Here is a 17,597-nt window from a genome sequence, read left to right as displayed (position 1 = left end):
TGCTCTAAAAAGCAAAATATAATACCTTTCCGTCGAAAACGTCTGATCAAGAGCTACGGCTAGCTTTACGAACCTGTAACGAAACAAGAGAAGAGAATTTTTTTAGTTAGTTTATATATCTGTTAATAATTAGTTCGAATTTTGACCACCTCAAGCACCCACTGTTCCTTTGAATTTATAGCTCACGACTAAAATGAAATAATATGTTTCTAATAGCATTCGGTGAATGCCAGCAAAACTTAATATCGTCACCAGAGCAGCTGAAGCGTGCATCACGTTTACAAAAACAGGAAAAAAAAAACAGTATAATGAAAAGCTACACATCATTCGCCGAATAGAACGCCCCTTTCAGAACGGTCCAACAGACTGACTACTGAGGGTTGAACTCTCAGTGCAATCAAAATGCTCACACACGTTGCCATTGGACCGATGACCAACTACTGTACGTACGTACCTCACTGCCAACGTTGCTATTTTTTTTTCTTCTCGCTGCAGGTTGCAACCCAAACAATGCTCCCATCTAGTATCCAGCTAGTGCTAGAGTAAAGTACGACGACGGACGGGTATTACTCAGAATGGATGGACGCACGGATGGACGGTAACATCATCAACCACTGAGTATGACCACTCGTCTGCTTTAAAGTTTCCAGCTAGAGAGCAGTGAATGGGACGGAATCAGGCAGGCAGCCCACGCCATACGCCGGTTACAGCAGCTACTTCTACCTCAACCGGGGTAAAAAGGTGTGTATTTTTGCTCCCACCCACAACCGCACCGCAGTCGCGCAGATATTGTAGACGAGTGACGCGTGTGCTGCATGCAGCCAACAACCCCGATTGTTGCTCATTGCTGGACGAGCAGGAGAGTGAGCGAGAGGGAGAGGACGGCTAATGGTTTTTGTACCCAGGTAAACCTACTGGAGCATTAGCTGGAGCACGGATGGTAATGTAGCGCTGGCTGCAACAAACAGTAGGTAACTGCAGCACTTCATCATCATCACATCATGATCATCGCTCGAGAATGAATATAAAATCTAAAAGCGCGCGCGGGTGGGGAATTGTTTTGATCTGCGAATGAAGATGACATCATTCGTGTGCGTGTGTGGGTGTGGAAAGTGGTGGAATAGTGCTAATTCCTATGACTCAAAAGTACCTGCGGCAAGTTTGCTTTTTACAGTTTACTACATAATACGATTGAAGGTAGGTTGTGTTGTGATTCCAAAAGCACATGAAACAATCGGATTGGGGGATTAGTAAAGCCTGTATCCGCAATAATCGGGACACAGAAGTATGGCAGTAACTCTGTACTGAATCAATAAAAATTGATCAAAAATTAACTGAGAACTCATTGATGTATGTTTATTATTTGTGCAAAATTTCATTAACATCGATGCATTACTTTTAACTGTGGATGAGAAACAAACAGACGTGGTTTTTAAGATTTTGTACAATCATCACCAATTTTCATTCGCATACTAGATGGTTCTTTTCCGCTGCAGTTCAAAGTTCTGTGAGGATAATTATGAAATTTCGTGAGCAGTTATTATACTTAAAGAGATACTTTCTTGCAAAATTTCATCAACTTTTATCGATTGGATTGAAAGACACTGGTGTTGATAGGGGATAGTGTTAGTGAAAATGTTTCATGTTTTTTATGTGCGATGTTTGCTCATTTGTAACTTTTGAATGTCTCTGCCAATTTTCATGAAATTCTCACAGAAGGTAGTTGATTATGTGTATATTATGCCTGCAAAATTTGGTGATTATTGGTGTAGTACTTTCAACAATACAATCGAAACAATAAGAGGTGCTCACTAATTGTTGTCTGAGGGGCTAAAATCACGGTTAGCCCCAATATATGTTTCGGCTATAAAATTGTTGATAGTGCATCGATTTTTTTGAAATTTTGCCTCTGCAAGGGACGTATATTGAGAGGTTTGTGTTCAAAATTTCAGCCATTTCTTTGGTCAAATTCAAAAGTTACAGCGCTGACAAGCTAAACCAGGGGCTGTACAAAATTGAATTGCTCGCGTTCTACTGTTTCATTGCTACAACAAAAGGTACTTCACCGATTCAATTGAAATTTTGCAGGTGAAATAAACACATCTTGAGATATTATCAGGCAAAATTTGAGCAATTTTAATGCATATATTGCAGAGGTGCAGTAATATTTCTGTGTCCCGATTATTGCGGATACAGGCTTTAGTCATTTCAATTATGTCAACTGTTTCATGCGAACGAACTGAGAGCAAAATTCAATAGATGTGAACACCTTTTATTTAGTAATACATTGGTGAGCTCGTTCCATATTACTATGTTTTACGATTCTAGTATTAACATGTTGAAGGGACAACATCTTCCCACAACAATGTATATGGCATGTTCCTCATCTTCTGTATGGCCTTTCGTCCCAACTGGAACAAAGCCTGCTTCTCAACTTGTGTCTCAATGTGTTGTATGAGCACTTCCACGGTGATTAACTGAAAACTTTTATCTTGACTAGAAAGTTAAGAATACTTACACTACGAAGAGTTAATGATATTACGCTTAAGTTTACCGCCATGGGCTGAGAGTGCTTTCTGTATTTTCATAAATCTGATAATTCGTGCGCAGTAAACTTGTTCAAATATTCTTGAAATGTGCAATACCCTTATACGATAGAGTTTTGAAATTAACCCATATTCACCCAGCGTCCTATTTATAGGACAAATGCCCCGAACGCCTAGCGTCCAATTTATAGGACAGTACTTTTGAAGTGAATATCTTGAGAATAGCACAATATTTGAGCGTACTGTCCTCAGAGAAGATATTCGAAATATCCATATTTTGAACATAGTTATCAATAAACTTCAGAATTGACTCACTAGGTGCCGCAAATGTTGTTACGAATGTAGCGCATGTCGGCGGTTTGTGAGTCTAGTTTCAAATAAAAATTTCAAGTTGGTGTACTCGGACGAGTTGTTCATACGAGTGATAATCTTCTATTCAAATGATCTTTAAATAGTTACACATTTTCTCACTAGGTGGTGCTGCAGTACTTTTGATTTGATTTAGGTCTTTTCTGTAAATACATATGTTTATCTAGCCAAACTTACACTGAATCTATTTCCGTCTACTTAAATTCTATTCTCGGCGCAACATGAATTCAATTTCCGTCATAACTACAAGAAGACACTATAGTACATAGGATGGATACAAATTTACAACCCTAATTGTGTATACAAAAAGTCGGTCAAATCGTTTGCAATCTAAGTAAATTAATGTTTTCTAAGTACTACCAAACAAAACAAAATTAAGAGAAAAAAGTTTTACCTAGGGTTTCGAACTACGGTACCTAAGGTTTTCCGCAACGGGATCTACAGCCAATGAGCTCCACGTTCACTCTGAAGCCATGCAAGTGCCCAAAACAACTATTACACGCAAACGAGTGCACTTCGTCAGCACCCAATGCTGAAGTGATTTCCCATTTAATTTTGCTGGAAATTCGGCACTGATGCCGGAAATTGGCGCTGGACTAGGTGCAGTAAACTCGTTTAAAATCAGCTTTCTGGCAGAAAATGTTCACAACAATCACTATCAACAATAAGTTCACGCAATAAGGTATCTGATCCAGATGAAAAAAGTGGACGAAAACGGTCGTTTCGTTGTGGATTTAAGTAATGCTCAATTTTGTTTACCTGTTGTGCCGGGAATGGGGTCGAAAACCCTATATAATATCAACGGAAACAGATCATAGTGCGCTATCAGGGAGCACCGAAGAATTCTTTTATTGTAGTTGTGAAATAAGAAACATATTATACGCATAAAAGTTACGGATACATTTGCTTGCATCCTTCCTGTGACGAAGAACACTTGTTTATCTACATTTGAAGTGAAGTGAAATTTAAATGAGAAAAATTATGAGATTTTTTTCAATTTCCAGTGCAATAGAGGCTGGATATTCATAGTCTACATCTTTATGCTTCCACCTGTTGTGTCATTGGCGATGGTAAGTTTAAATTTCCGTGGTTATTGATAATTTTCAATCTGATATGACGGAAATTGGAGCATATGACAAAGTAGATTCTTACCACTATTAGTAAAAAAAAACCTTCGAACAGGTGACACTTCGGTGAAAAAAGCTTTTTTTGCCAATATCTCGACTCAGTGAAGAGATAAAAAATGGCGAATTCAACAAAACTGCTCCAGTGTATATGGGCCATGTGTCACGAAGATTTCAAGTTAAAAACTACCGCACTTCATGTAATCTATATCACGGATAACCTCCCGTTTGGCACTGATCTACGAAAATAGTCAGGATTGCCTCCCGATAATTCAGGTCAAGGAAATTACTGTAAGATATTACAAACATTTCAAGAAGAAACAATAAATCTCTAAGGATTTCTACAAAGTTTTCAACCAGGCTTTATCTTATAGTTTCTTCAGAGAATTCTGTAGGGGTTCGTTCCAGGATTTTTCCTGAAATTCCTCCCTGTATTCCTCTCAGAGTTCTTCATAGGATCCGTTCAAGTAGTCTTCGAATGATCCCTCTTGGATTTTTTCAGGATGCTTTCAGGAATTCCTCTAGAATTCTTACAGGGATTCCTCCCAGCATTTCTGCAGGTATTTCTCCTAGAATGCCCATAGGTAGTTCTGTGATTCCTTCAAGATTTCTACAAGATTTCGTCAAGGATTTCTCCAGGATTTTCCCTCAGATTATTTTATTGATTTTTCCTGGATTCTTTCAGGATTTCTTTCCGACATTTCAACAAGGATTCCTTCATTGGTTCTTCCCGGGAATCCTTCATTGAATCCTCCCTGGATTCCTTTAGGAAATTCTTTTAAGACTGTTTCTGTGATTCCTCCAGGATTTTTCCTGATATATCTGCCAGACTGTTTCGGGGATTTCTTCCTGGCTTCCTTTAGGACTTCTTCCGAGAATATCTTCATTGCCACCTTCAAGGATTTTGTCATTTGTTTTTACCGGGTTTCTTGTAGAAATTCCTCTCAAGGTTTACATAGGCATTCATTCGAGGATTCATCCGAAAATCTACGAGATTCTTAGAGATTTATTCCGGGATTCCTTCCGAATTCCCATCCAGGGATTTCTTCTAGGACACATTCTTTAAGGTATTCCTCCAGAGAATAATTTATAAATTCCTCCTGGTTATTTTCAGAGATTCCTTCAAAGATTTAGATCGGAATTTCTTATTGATTTCTCATATGATTCTTTTGATTGTATGTCACGGGATATCTTTAGACATTTTTCTTGAGTTTCCGTCAAAAACTATTCCAGGGATACCTCTAGGGACTCCACCTTGGTTTTCTTCAGAGATTCCTCCAACAATGTCTTCAATGATTTATCCTGAAATTCTTTTACAGCACTCTTTCCCGGGATTCCTTCAGCATTTTACCCCGAATTTCTTTCCGGGATCAATTATTGATCATTGATCCTTTTCGAGTAATCTTTAGCACATTCTCCTAAAATTTGTATAGATAGGTATTATTCCAGAATCCTGCCAAGCAGTCTTCCAGGAATTCTTTCTGGAATGTCCGGGATTTCTTCCGGGATTCTTTCACGGATTATCCCCGGGATTGTATCAGGGATTGCTCCAGGATTCTCCTGGCTTTTTTCCTGGGATTTTTCTCGGACTTCCTTCAAGGATTTCTTCATTGATTTTCCCATGTTTCCTTCCGAGATTCCTCCTGAGATTCATTCAGACAACGCCGTCTCGTAACCTCACTTCTTACCTGTTCAACAACCCTAAAAGTTGAATTTGCGGGGAATACAGGATCATAATCAAATTGAAAAAGGACGAAAACTACTATTCCCCTCATTATCTACAGATTACAAGCAAATTTGTTACATTTACATTCGTTGAACAGGTAGGATTGAGGATATGGAATCGCCACTGCATTCAGAGATTCTTTCAAGAATACTTCCCGGATTTCCATTAGGGATTTCTTCCGGAATTCATTCTGAGATTCCTTCACTGATTTCTAATGGGATATCTTCTGGAATTATTTCAAGAATTCCTCCCAAAATTAATTTGGCAATGCTATGGGAATTTCTCCTGAATTATTTCAGGAATTCCTTCAGAAATTCCTTCATTTATTCTCCTCGGTTTTCCTTAAGAAATTTATCCCAGAATTCAGGGATTCCGCTAAGGATATTCTTAGGGATTTGCCCCGGGATTTCTTCGAAGACACCTTCCCGAAGTCATACAGGGATTTGTCTTGGGATTCCTTCCAGAATCCCTGTTGGATCCTCCCGCCCCCGCCCCTCCGAGATATATTTTCAAAGATAAAAACAAAATACTTCGAGGAATTCTGCCGGGATTCCTTCAGAGATTTCTCCCGGGCTCTTCATGGATTTCTTTCGAAATTTCTCCAGGAATTTCTGTCAGGATTCATTTATTGCTTTCTACCGGGATTTCTTTAGAGATTGCACATGGAATTGCTCCCAGATATTCCTTCAGTGATTCCATAAGAGATTTCTCCCGCAATTTCCTGAATGATTTTGCCCGGAAATCTTTCTCCCGAGATTATTTCAGGGAATGCTTTTGAGATTATCTTAATGATATTTTCAGGAATACTTTTGGGATTCCATCAATGATACCCCTCGCGGTACTTTCCTAAGTTTCTCCTACACACCTAGAAAATATCATGTAATTTTAAGTGTCCTGAACCTGACATATACGAGCATCTTCAAAAACACAAATTTAGTAGAGGTTATAACATGTAAATTTACGTCTTTCAAGACACCCCAAAATAAAACTTATTTTTTCTTAGCGTCAAGCAATCGCTAGAACCGATTTGACAGATAAAACATAGAAAAGTAAAATATTGTCATGCATGGGATTGGAACTCCGGATCTGCTGATCGTGAGCCACATCTCTTACCTCTCGGCTATTTCACCGAGTTGGAAGGTGGCTGATGAACGTGATACTGATTCTACGTTTCTGGTGAAACGGATTTGTTAACCAACCAGCACTTACATGATGCGCGTAAAATTGAGTCCAATTTGTGATTCAGTCTTGAAAATATTTACGTTTTCTGGTGATTCCGTTTCGTGGAAATTTCAGAATTTCTAAGTGTGTAGAATTGCTTCCAGGGTTCTGTTAGAAATTTCTCAAGGAATCTCTCAGAGACGCCTCTTGAGATTTTTCCGTGGTTACTCCAGGATTTATTCATTGATTGCTTCCAGGATCCTTTGTGGATTTCTGCTAGAATTTTTCAAGAGATTTTTGAAGGGTTTCTCCAAGGATTTCTTCCCAAAATCGTCCGGGGATCTTCCAGGGTTGCTTCCGGGATTTCTCCTAGAATTTTCCCCATTATATCTTGTGGGATTTTTCTTGAAACTGGATTCCTTCAGATAATATTCTCGGATTTTTTTTTAAGAGGATTACTCCCGGGAGAAGGGGGCAGCTTTGGTGTAAGGTGATACCTCGTTAGTGTAACTAGCCATGTATAAACTCTTCAAAGAGTAGGCAAAATGACAAAAAAATGATTTAAAGATTCTTATTTACGAAAAGGCACGGTAAAGGCTGGGTATGCTGCGCAATTCAGATCCCATTGTGATCCACTAGCCTCTGCCCAGCAACTCCTATCCCTACCTCCACGCGGTACCGGCCGGAAACTATGAGCAACCTTAGGGAAGATCGGGTAACCAACCCCGGTGGGAACTTTGGTCGTAGGCTGACAGGGAAGGGGGGGTTTGCTTCGGCAAACCTGAGCGTCTGTTCTCCAGGAGGAGCGGCTCACAACAGCGTCTGATCCCCATGTTAGGGGCGGCTGATCTACGTCCGAGTGCCAGGGAAGGACTCTAAGCTCAACTGTGCACTATGGTCCTCCGGAAAGTAGGGGGTTGGTGTCAGGCCCTACGAGCCAGCCGTAAAAAACCATTGTAACGGAAAATCAGCAACAGAATAATACGAACCGAGACCAACGGCAACGACCCCAGCGAACAAAAAGGACTTGCGATTGGAAACTCGGTACGTGGAACTGCCGATCTCTCAACTTCATTGGGAGCACCCGCATACTCGCCGATCTACTGAAGGACCGCGGGTTCGGCATCGTAGCGCTGCAGGAGGTGTGTTGGACAGGATCCATGGTGTGAACGTTTAGAGGTAACCATACCATCTACCAGAGCTGCGGCAACACACGCGAGCTGGGAACAGCTTTCATCGTGATGGGTGATATGCAGAGGCGCGTGATCGGTTGGTGGCCGATCGACGAAAGAATGTGCAGGTTGAGGATCAAGGGCCGATTCTTCAACTTCAGCATAATAAACGTGCACAGCCCACACTCCGGAAGTACTGATGATGACAAGGACGCATTTTACGCGCAGCTCGAACGCGAGTACGATCGCTGCCCAAGCCACGACGTCAAGATCATCATAGGAGATTTGAACGCTCAGGTAGGCCAGGAGGAGGAATTCAGACCGACGATTGGTAAGTTCAGCGCCCACCAGCAGACGAACGAAAACGGCCTACGACTCATTGATTTCGCCGCCTCCAAAAATATGGCCATACGTAGCACCTTTTTCCAACACAGCCTCCCTTATCGTTACACCTGGAGATCACCACAGCAGACGGAATCTCAAATCGACCACGTTCTGATTGACGGACGGCACTTCTCCGACATTATCGACGTCAGGACCTATCGTGGCGCCAACATCGACTCCGACCACTATCTGGTGATGGTCAAACTGCGCCCAAAACTCTCCGTCATCAACAATGTACGGTACCGGCGACCGCCACGGTACAACCTAGAGCGACTGAAGCAACCGGATGTCGCCTCAGCATACGCGCAGAATCTCGAAGCCGCGTTGCCAGACGAGGGCGAGCTCGATGAGGCCCCTCTAGAGGACTGCTGGAGTACAGTGAAAGCAGCCATCAACGACGCAGCCGAGAGCACCATCGGGTACGTGGAACGGAATCGACGTAACGAATGGTTCGACGAAGAGTGCAGAACGGTTTTGGAGGAGAAGAACGCAGCGAGGGCGGTAATGCTGCAGCAAGGGACTCGACAGAACGTGGAACGTTACAAACAGAAGCGGAAACAGCAGACCCGCCTCTTTCGGGAGAAAAAGCGCCACCTGGAAGAAGCGGAGTGTGAAGAAATGGAACTGCTGTGCCGTTCCCAAGAAACACGGAAGTTCTATCAGAAGCTCAACGCATCAAATATGCAGGGATAAAGACGGAGGCCTCTTGACGGACGGACGTGAGGTGATCGAAAGGTGGAAGCAGCACTTCGATCAGCACCTGAACGGCGTGGAGAACGTAGGCACGGGAGCCCACGGCAACGGAAGGAACGACGACGCCAGTGCAGCGGAGGACGGAAATGAACCAACTCCCACGCTGAGGGAAGTTAAGGATGCCATTCACCAGCTCAAAACCAACAAAGCAGCTGGTAAGGATGGTATCGCAGCTGAACTCATCAAGATGGGCCCAGAAAAGTTGGCCACCTGTCTGCATCGGCTGATAGTCAGGATCTGGGAAACCGAACAGCTACCGGAGGAGTGGAAGGAAGGGGTAATCTGCCCCATTCACAAGAAAGGCGACCATTTGGAATGTGAGAACTTCAGGGCGATCACTATTTTGAATGCTGCCTACAAAGTGCTATTTCAGATCATCTTCCGTCGTCTGTCACCTAAAACAAATGAGTTCGTGGGAAGTTATCAAGCCGGCTTCATCGACGGCCGGTCGACAACGGACCAGATCTTTACCGTACGGCAAATCCTCCAGAAATGCCGTGAATACCAGGTCCCAACGCACCACCTGTTCATCGACTTCAAAGCGGCATACGATAGTATCGACCGCGCAGAGCTATGGAGAATCATGGACGAAAACGGCTTTCCTGGGAAGCTGACTAGACTGATTGAAGCAACGATGGACGGTGTGTGCAAAACTGCGTAAGGGTTTCGGGTGAACTATCCAGTTCATTCGTATCTCGCCGGGGACTGCGACAAGGTGACGGACTCTCATGTCTACTCTTCAACATCGCGCTGGAAGGTGTGATGCGACGAGCCGGGCTCAACAGCCGGGAAACGATTTTCACAAAATCCGGTCAATTTGTGTGCTTTGCGGACGACATGGACATTATCGCTAGAACATTTGGAACGGTGGCAGAACTGTACACCCGCCTGAAACGCGAAGCAGCAAAGGTCGGACTGGTGGTGAATGCCTCAAAAACAAAGTACATGCTGGTAGGCGGAACCAAAAACGACCGGATCCGTCTGGGTAGTAATGTTACGATAGACGGGGATACTTTCGAGGTGGTGGAGGAATTCGTCTACCTCAGATCCTTACTGACGGCTGACAACAACGTGAGCCGAGAAATTCGGAGGCGCATCATCAGCGGAAGTCGGGCCTACTACGGGTTCCAGAAGAAACTGCGGTCGAAAAAGATTCACCCACGCACCAAATGCACCATGTACAAAACGCTGATAAGACCGGTGATCCTCTACGGGCACGAGACATGGACCATGCTCGAGGAGGACCTGCAAGCACTCGGAGTTTTCGAGCGACGGGTGCTAAGGACGATCTTCGGCGGCGTGCAGGAAAACGGTGTGTGGCGGAGAAGGATGAACCACGAGCTCGCTGCACTTTACGGCGAACCCAGCATCCAGAAGGTGGCCAAAGCCGGAAGGATACGTTGGGCAGGGCATGTTGCAAGAATGCCGGACAACAACCCTGCAAAGCTGGTGTTTGCAACGGATCCGGTTGGCACAAGAAGGCGTGGAGCGCAGAGAGCACGATGGGCGGACCAGGTGGAGCGTGACTTGGCGAGCATTGGGCGCGACCGAGGATGGAGAGCGGCAGCCACAAACCGAGTATTGTGGCGTACTATTGTTGATTATGTCTTGTCTTAATGATGTTGAACAAATAAATGTATGTATGTATGTATTTACGAAAAGTTCCTTAAACAACGGGGAAGCAGACCCAGACACTCTTAGCATGTTTTTACTGAATAAAACAGTTTGAATTGATCAAACAAGAGTGAGAGCCTAGAATAAAATAGGGAACATTTTCGAACCAATTATTTCTGTAGAAAGCCGTTATGTAGTCTGACAGCCTTTTTTTCTATTTTTTTTTTAAGTCTTCATATATTTCACATGTTAAGAGTTGTATTGTATCTACGCGGATCATAATGTAACAATAGTATAAAAGTTGTGCTGAAATAGACCTTGTGAAATTGTTGTAAATGTTGTGAATTGATATTGATATTAAGATATTGAAGAATGCTTTTGGAGCTAGACCATAGACTTGCAATTCCAAGTTTTTCATGGAACCGTGTTTATGCCATTGAAACTTGACTGTTGTTAACTATTCGAATCTTCAAACACCTTGGGCGCTAATGAATTAGAAAACAAATCTCTTGATACAGGTTTCGGACTAACAAGTGAAACATTTTTACAGAGTTGGCATTTTGCGTAATTAATAAACGTTCTTGAAAATGTGTGTTAGTATCGAGCGATGCAGTAATGCGACTTCAAAGCATTCAGCTTCTGATAATCATTTGCGAATGAGGCTCAAGTGACACTAGCTTCACAACTGCACGAGCTGACCAAGTTCGCACCGAGCCCACAATGCCAGTACATATGTGCAATATGCATGAGAATTTTAGGTAATCATTATAATTAGTCTCCGATGGTGAAGCTGCACCCTGAGTGTTATTGCTGAACGATACGATACGCGGTGGTGGTGTAACGGATTTGCATACTACACCGTTTGCAAACGGTGAATCCCATGACATTAAAAATTCAACAAACGTGTGTGGTGCGGCGCACTTGAGACGACGGACGTAAACGTTTCATAATTTATCGATAAAACTTCAGCGCGATTTCCAATTAGAGAAGTGGTTATCATCGTCTTGTTCTTCTTCATCAACATCATCGTCGTGGTCGTAGTTTGTCGTGATTTTTTTTTTCTTTTCGAGGTGACAAAAATACTTCCCATCAAACAAACAGTGTGACACGCGATGATCCGTTGCCGCGCAAAACTTGGAACCGGTTCGTTTGGTTTCTTATGCGGTGGTAACTGTGCGAAAGTCATCGTTGCTTTTCGGGTCATCGGAGCGCTGACAGGACTGGGGAGGTAATTAAAAAATGCACGTGGCGGGTGTTTGTGTTATTAATAGTGCTTTGATTGAATGCTGAATTTTCAATAAGCCGACAGCTCAATTTCGGCAGAAAATACTGATGGAGGTGACGTCCATAAATGTCGGTTGCTTCCTAGAATGCCACCAATCCCAAATACTGAACACCCTTTCTCTTTCTAGCAACGACACGCTATTTATGGAGAACATGCGAGAAGTGAACCATGACGATAGCACAATTTGTCGCTTCTCACAATGAGGTGATTGAAAGGGTATCGATTGGGATTTGGAATTCTGATGGTCATCATAGGATTGTGCAGACAAATAACATGATTACTAGCAGCGGTTTAATGAATTGAACCAGGCACAAGTTTAGCAGCTAATTATCCACGCACGTTGTGGTGTATCAGAAATTGAATTCGTGTACCGTTAGTTGGGGTAAATTGAATTTCTTGTGCGATATCTGACTCATTCTATCAATTGAAATTAATCTTTTAGGTTTACAGAGCAACACTCACACTCACTTTTACATGAATTCATTTACCACCGAATTTACCACTAACATACAACTTACATAACACACTTATCTCTTCACTCGTTTATCAACTTACACACTTACTCGTCTACCTAGTCACTCACAAAATTATTCATCAAATCAAAAAATCTTAAATTCTCTTCCTTGGTTGATTACTCATCAAATCATTCACTCACCATTACTTCATTCAATTTTTAAATTACTTATTCAGCAACTATCATTTACCAATTCATTGACACATCAGTTCACTCACTCACCAATTCACTCGCCAACTCACACATTTCAAAACTCACTAACTTACAGACTTACTAACTAATCTACACAATATGTCATCCCACTCACTGAAAAACTCATTCGCCAACCTAATTTGTTCAAGAAATACCTTTCTCGCGAACTGGGTTATACCTAAAAGTCTCGATGTTTGTTTTTCGTGGCGCGATTTAAGGATTTTTTTTGTTACAAACCTTCGTGACACAAGTTAGTGAATGGATAAGTAAGAATCAATTTACTCACTCACCAATTCACGGCATCATTGAAAATTGACAAACAAAAAAATAGGCTACCTTCATTTTAAAACACGCTTTTTGTTCGCGAGTTTATTTTAAATTGGATCTTACCTGAATGCTGTAAGTGTCATCCGATAACATATACCAGTCATTCTATTCAACATCCTCAACGCCATCTTTCACAGCATATAACAACGGCTTCGTCATGTTACACGACAGTTGAGCCACTTGGTAATAACCTTAGGTAAGTAGAATATACACTATATATGCTTTATGTGCTCTCCGAGCATTGCAGCCATATGTAACGTAGAAGCGACAAAAACTGATAGTTGTATAGAAGATACAATTTTCATTCAAGTGGAAAGCTAGTTCTGTTCCAGCTGGAACGTAATGCCAACATAAAAGTATAGCATTTACTACGCAGCATTGAAATATTCATGCTACACGGAAACAAATCTAATATAGAAATTGTGATTTACAAATCATGAAATTATAAAAGGTGGCTAATTATGAAATCATGATCGTGAATCATGATTTCGTAATTTGAGCTACCGCTTTCATGATTTAGAGCAATCATGAAATCCAGATCATAGCCATTGGAGGTGTTACGTTCTTGGAGCACCTTCCACCTGGGTGCTTAGCAATGTTTTTGTTTGGAAAACAGATCTAGTTTCGTCGGCGATTGACATGGGCAGATGCACTTCGTCGTTAATGGTGTTGTATTTAAATTAATTGTTGTGGTCACAGTGATTTCTGGCAAAAATTCTGCAACAACTAAGTAAGTTTAATTGAGGGAAAGGATCGAAGAAAGGATAAAATATCTAATTCTGGTTAAATATCGCCATCAGATCTGGCCCAAAATGGAATCCAGCGACCAGCCGCAAAAAAATACATCGCGCTGGGAAAATTCACCCAGTACCTACTCCAAAACGAAAACCAGGATTTGTACAAGCTGAACAGTTTCTGTGAACCGAACAGTTTGTGGTTTATTAATTTACTACAATATGGAGAAATATTCTACCGAACCAGATTCGCAACTGGTGGTGATCAAGATATCAGCGATATTTGTGTCTACAACGAGGATTGGTTAGCTCCAGCGAAAGTGTACCGAATGATGCGTACCTACGTAAGTCCATCAAGTACTAGAAAAATGCGATAGATGTGAGATTTTTGTGATCTTTTAGGGCATTCGGACATCGGAAACTCAATATGTTGAAAATTCTTGTTAATATAAATGCTTTGAAATGATGCAAGTATTGTTGTTTTATTTATTTTTATTGTACGGAAATAAAACCACCAGAGTCATAAGCAATGTGCATCCGGAATCATGATTCAGGATCTAAAATCATGGCCCTGGCAAACTAACCGGAAACTATGTGCACTCAAAATCATGATTTCAGATCCGGAAAACATGATTAAGCTTTATGATCCTAGCAAACTATGAGGATCATAGGCAATGCGCACAAGAAATGATGATCTCAAATCTTAATACCATAATTTAACTTCATGGTTCTATCAAAAACATAAGGCATTGGTTGCGTTACGGACAAACGACTCATGCGATCATGGTCATAAAACGAAAAGACACTACACACTTAGTTTAGTCACTTGTTCGACTGTTCTATTTTCGGTAAAAGTTTGGATTACTGAAGTTCAGCACAGTTTTACCGAAGTTCAGCTATTTTTTACCGAACATTCGGTAAACATTACCGATGATTCAGTACAGTTTACCGAACATTCGATAATTTTTCGCCGAACTTCTGTAATAATTTGCTGAATATCCGGTAATCAGAACTTTTACCGAAAATAGAACAGCTGAATACGGTACTTTATTTTAAGTTTGTATGCTCTTGATATTATGATCCATAATCATGATTATGGGATCAGATTTTTATCCGTGTATGACAAAAAATTTCGAATGCGTTAATTTTGCGTATAAATTTTATAGTAGGACTGTTTTGCGCAGGATTTTGAGTTGTGGGACAGACCTGAGTAGAAATTCAACAGTAGGACAATTCGACTTGATATGCTTTTCATTGAGCCTTCGAACACAATATGTTATTTTTTGATGTTATATGAAAATATATGTATAAATAGAGTGCCAGGTGAAAAAAAGTCAAAATCGCCAAAAAGTTACATGGTACAACTATGCGTAGAACGGCAGTACAAATATGCTGAATTTCACATATATTTGTGGTTCCGTGTCAAAAATTGAGCTTAAGGTACACCGGGGCAAGTTGAAACGGGTGGGGCAAGATGAAACAGCGAGTTAACATGATGTTCTCTAATGATGATAAACAGTTTGACCGCCATAACGCATAGTTTTTGATTCAAACAATCTTTTAACGAAGGATAAAAAAAAAAAAAAAAAAAAAAAGACACGGACAACGTCTTCAGCTTTCGGCTGTACAGACTGTATTAAACTTAACACTAGACAACGGACAAACGGAGCATGCACCAGTGGAAACGGGGAAGAAACTATTCTCACGAAAAGTTTCAACGCCCGAAGCGGGAATCGAACCCTCACCCCATAGCATGGTGCGATTATAAGCTTGGTGACCCTAACCGCACGGCTACGAGGCTCCACCAAATAGTCAAATAGTATTGAAATATGTTTCAAAACTTCGTGTCTCATTTTGCCCCACCCGTTTCAACTTGCCCCGGTGTACCTTAATTCATTAATGGAAACCATAGTTACAGCATCTCAAACTTGGTCATTTTGTATGAAAATCGGCATTTTTTTGACCAATTATGCACCACAGTGTACCTTGGTCCAAATCGCAAGGTGACCAGCAGATTACAGACATGATTGGACCAAACGTCAAAAACGAGAAGCCATCAAATGAAGTTATGGGCAAATTGTTCGAAACAAGCGTCAAAATGAGAAATTCGGAAATGCAAAGTTGAATGAGTGTTTCCCATGCCTGATCGATCATACCAGGAGTGATAACATCTAAACAATCATTGATGGGATAAGACGTCAACAGGAGATATTTAGTCCCTAGAACTTTTTAGTATAATACTGGTTATGAATACACAAAAAAGTAAGGCATTGCTGAAAACAAGCAAAATTTAACAATGTTTATGTATGATTGATACCATAGTATCTCAAAGTCTGAAATGCTGTGTATGTTACAATGTAAATCCAAAACCATTTAATGTTTTCTTTTCGGTTCAGTTCAACTCGCTGCAAAAAAGGGCAACAATCAGTCAATTACTTTTCCCAGTACTCTAATCGGAGATGTATCCACTGATTAAAAAGCCACTTCAAACGGTGGCGTCAATGTGCCAATAAGTTGATTGAATTGGCGAGCCGTCAGTTGACTTGGAAACGATATTGAATTGCGAGTGGCCCCAACAACAACAACGCCAACAAGGTAGGTAGCAGCAATCAGATTAGCCCTGTGTCGAATGGTGATAACGTTTCAAACGCTTGGCTCGGTTGTCGCCAGCGCAGCGCGACGCGAACACAGATATTTACCCTCTCCGATGGACGACGACGACGACGACATAAAAGTAACATCTCAGTTAACGTGTAGCTTTCGTTTCTCTTCGTTGGAGGGCGCTGATTGCACGGCGGGACAGACGGACGTTAGTAACTGATGTTCAGTAACGACACCGACGATGATGGAGATTGTTAGTGGGAAACTCGTAGCCATTTTTACTTTTGGTGGGTGGCTCGTTTCGGCGCTATTCCGGATTTTATAGTGTTTGTTTTATATTTTTACTAGTATCCCCGTGCAATAGCAAGTTGTCGCGAAGAAAATTAGGAAAAGTGAGAAATAAAACAAACTTGAAAAGTTAGTCCTTCTCGGTTGGATAATCGGGAGGCTTCGAATGGTGTAAAAGTAGACATTACTGAAAATACTTTCAGTTTTACGTCAGTTCAAATAAATTACGAAAAGAACTTTAGCAGACAGGAATGCACGGTTGGCTCACCCGAGAATTGGATTGGAAAATAAATCGAACTCGGTCAGTAGATTGTACCGAAAGAGCTCTAGCATATAGATACCGTGCGCGCGGGCCCGGGTTTTTTGCTAATTGGAGAACGTCATTCTTCATCCAGTTTCGTGACTGGCTTGGCACGCATTCTCGATTTAAAAATCCATTAGCGGAACGGCGGGTAGCCTTCGCCCTGGGCTCAGGCGGAAATTCAGCGGAAATAGATAATGAATTTTGTCTGAACTTCACGGATCGAAAACTTTGCACCCAAGTTCGAAATTCGCGATAATTTAGCGTCAATTTGGGGTGTTGCCGCAATAGGCTGCGAACATGGCACAAACGAATAATATTAGGAAAACAGAAACATTCATTGTGGTCGGTTTTAGTAGAGTCGGGTGGTCAAAATATTCACTTTTTGGTAAATTGCCCCCACTCGCATATCAGTCCAATTTGACTTTTCATCACCTATGAGCAGTGCTGAAAAATTCATTTCATCATATCTAAATTCAATCACCTACAGCTCATTTCAGAAGCTG

General features: G+C 41.6%; 2 protein-coding genes across 15 annotated transcripts in view; one reads left to right on the top strand and one right to left on the bottom strand.

Annotated features, from left to right (window-relative positions):
• The window catches only part of LOC134289921 (craniofacial development protein 2-like), a 53,202-nt gene extending 37,389 nt beyond the window's left edge, over positions 1 to 15,813 (top strand). For both annotated transcript variants that reach the window (XM_062856723.1, XM_062856722.1), the window contains one exon: positions 496 to 15,813. In XM_062856723.1, the coding sequence (XP_062712707.1) occupies positions 8,168 to 9,175 (1,008 nt within the window). In that variant the 5' untranslated portion in view covers positions 496 to 8,167 and the 3' untranslated portion in view covers positions 9,176 to 15,813. The remainder of the gene's footprint in view (positions 1 to 495) is intronic.
• Positions 1 to 17,597, bottom strand: part of LOC109425852 (plasma membrane calcium-transporting ATPase 1) — a 300,257-nt gene that overhangs the window by 137,145 nt on the left and 145,515 nt on the right. Inside the window, exon 4 of one of the 13 annotated variants that reach the window (XM_062856705.1) lies at positions 26 to 73. The exons of the other annotated variants lie outside the window; for them this stretch is intronic. The gene's annotated coding sequence lies outside the window, so the exon portion shown is untranslated. The remainder of the gene's footprint in view (positions 1 to 25; positions 74 to 17,597) is intronic. 13 annotated transcript variants of the gene reach the window in all.

Source organism: Aedes albopictus, chromosome 3 (genome assembly GCF_035046485.1).
Source record: "Aedes albopictus strain Foshan chromosome 3, AalbF5, whole genome shotgun sequence".
In the NCBI taxonomy this organism is placed as follows: Eukaryota; Metazoa; Arthropoda; class Insecta; order Diptera; family Culicidae; genus Aedes; species Aedes albopictus.
The sequence above is the reverse complement of the archived record's forward strand: the minus strand, read 5'-3'. Positions and strand labels throughout refer to the sequence as shown.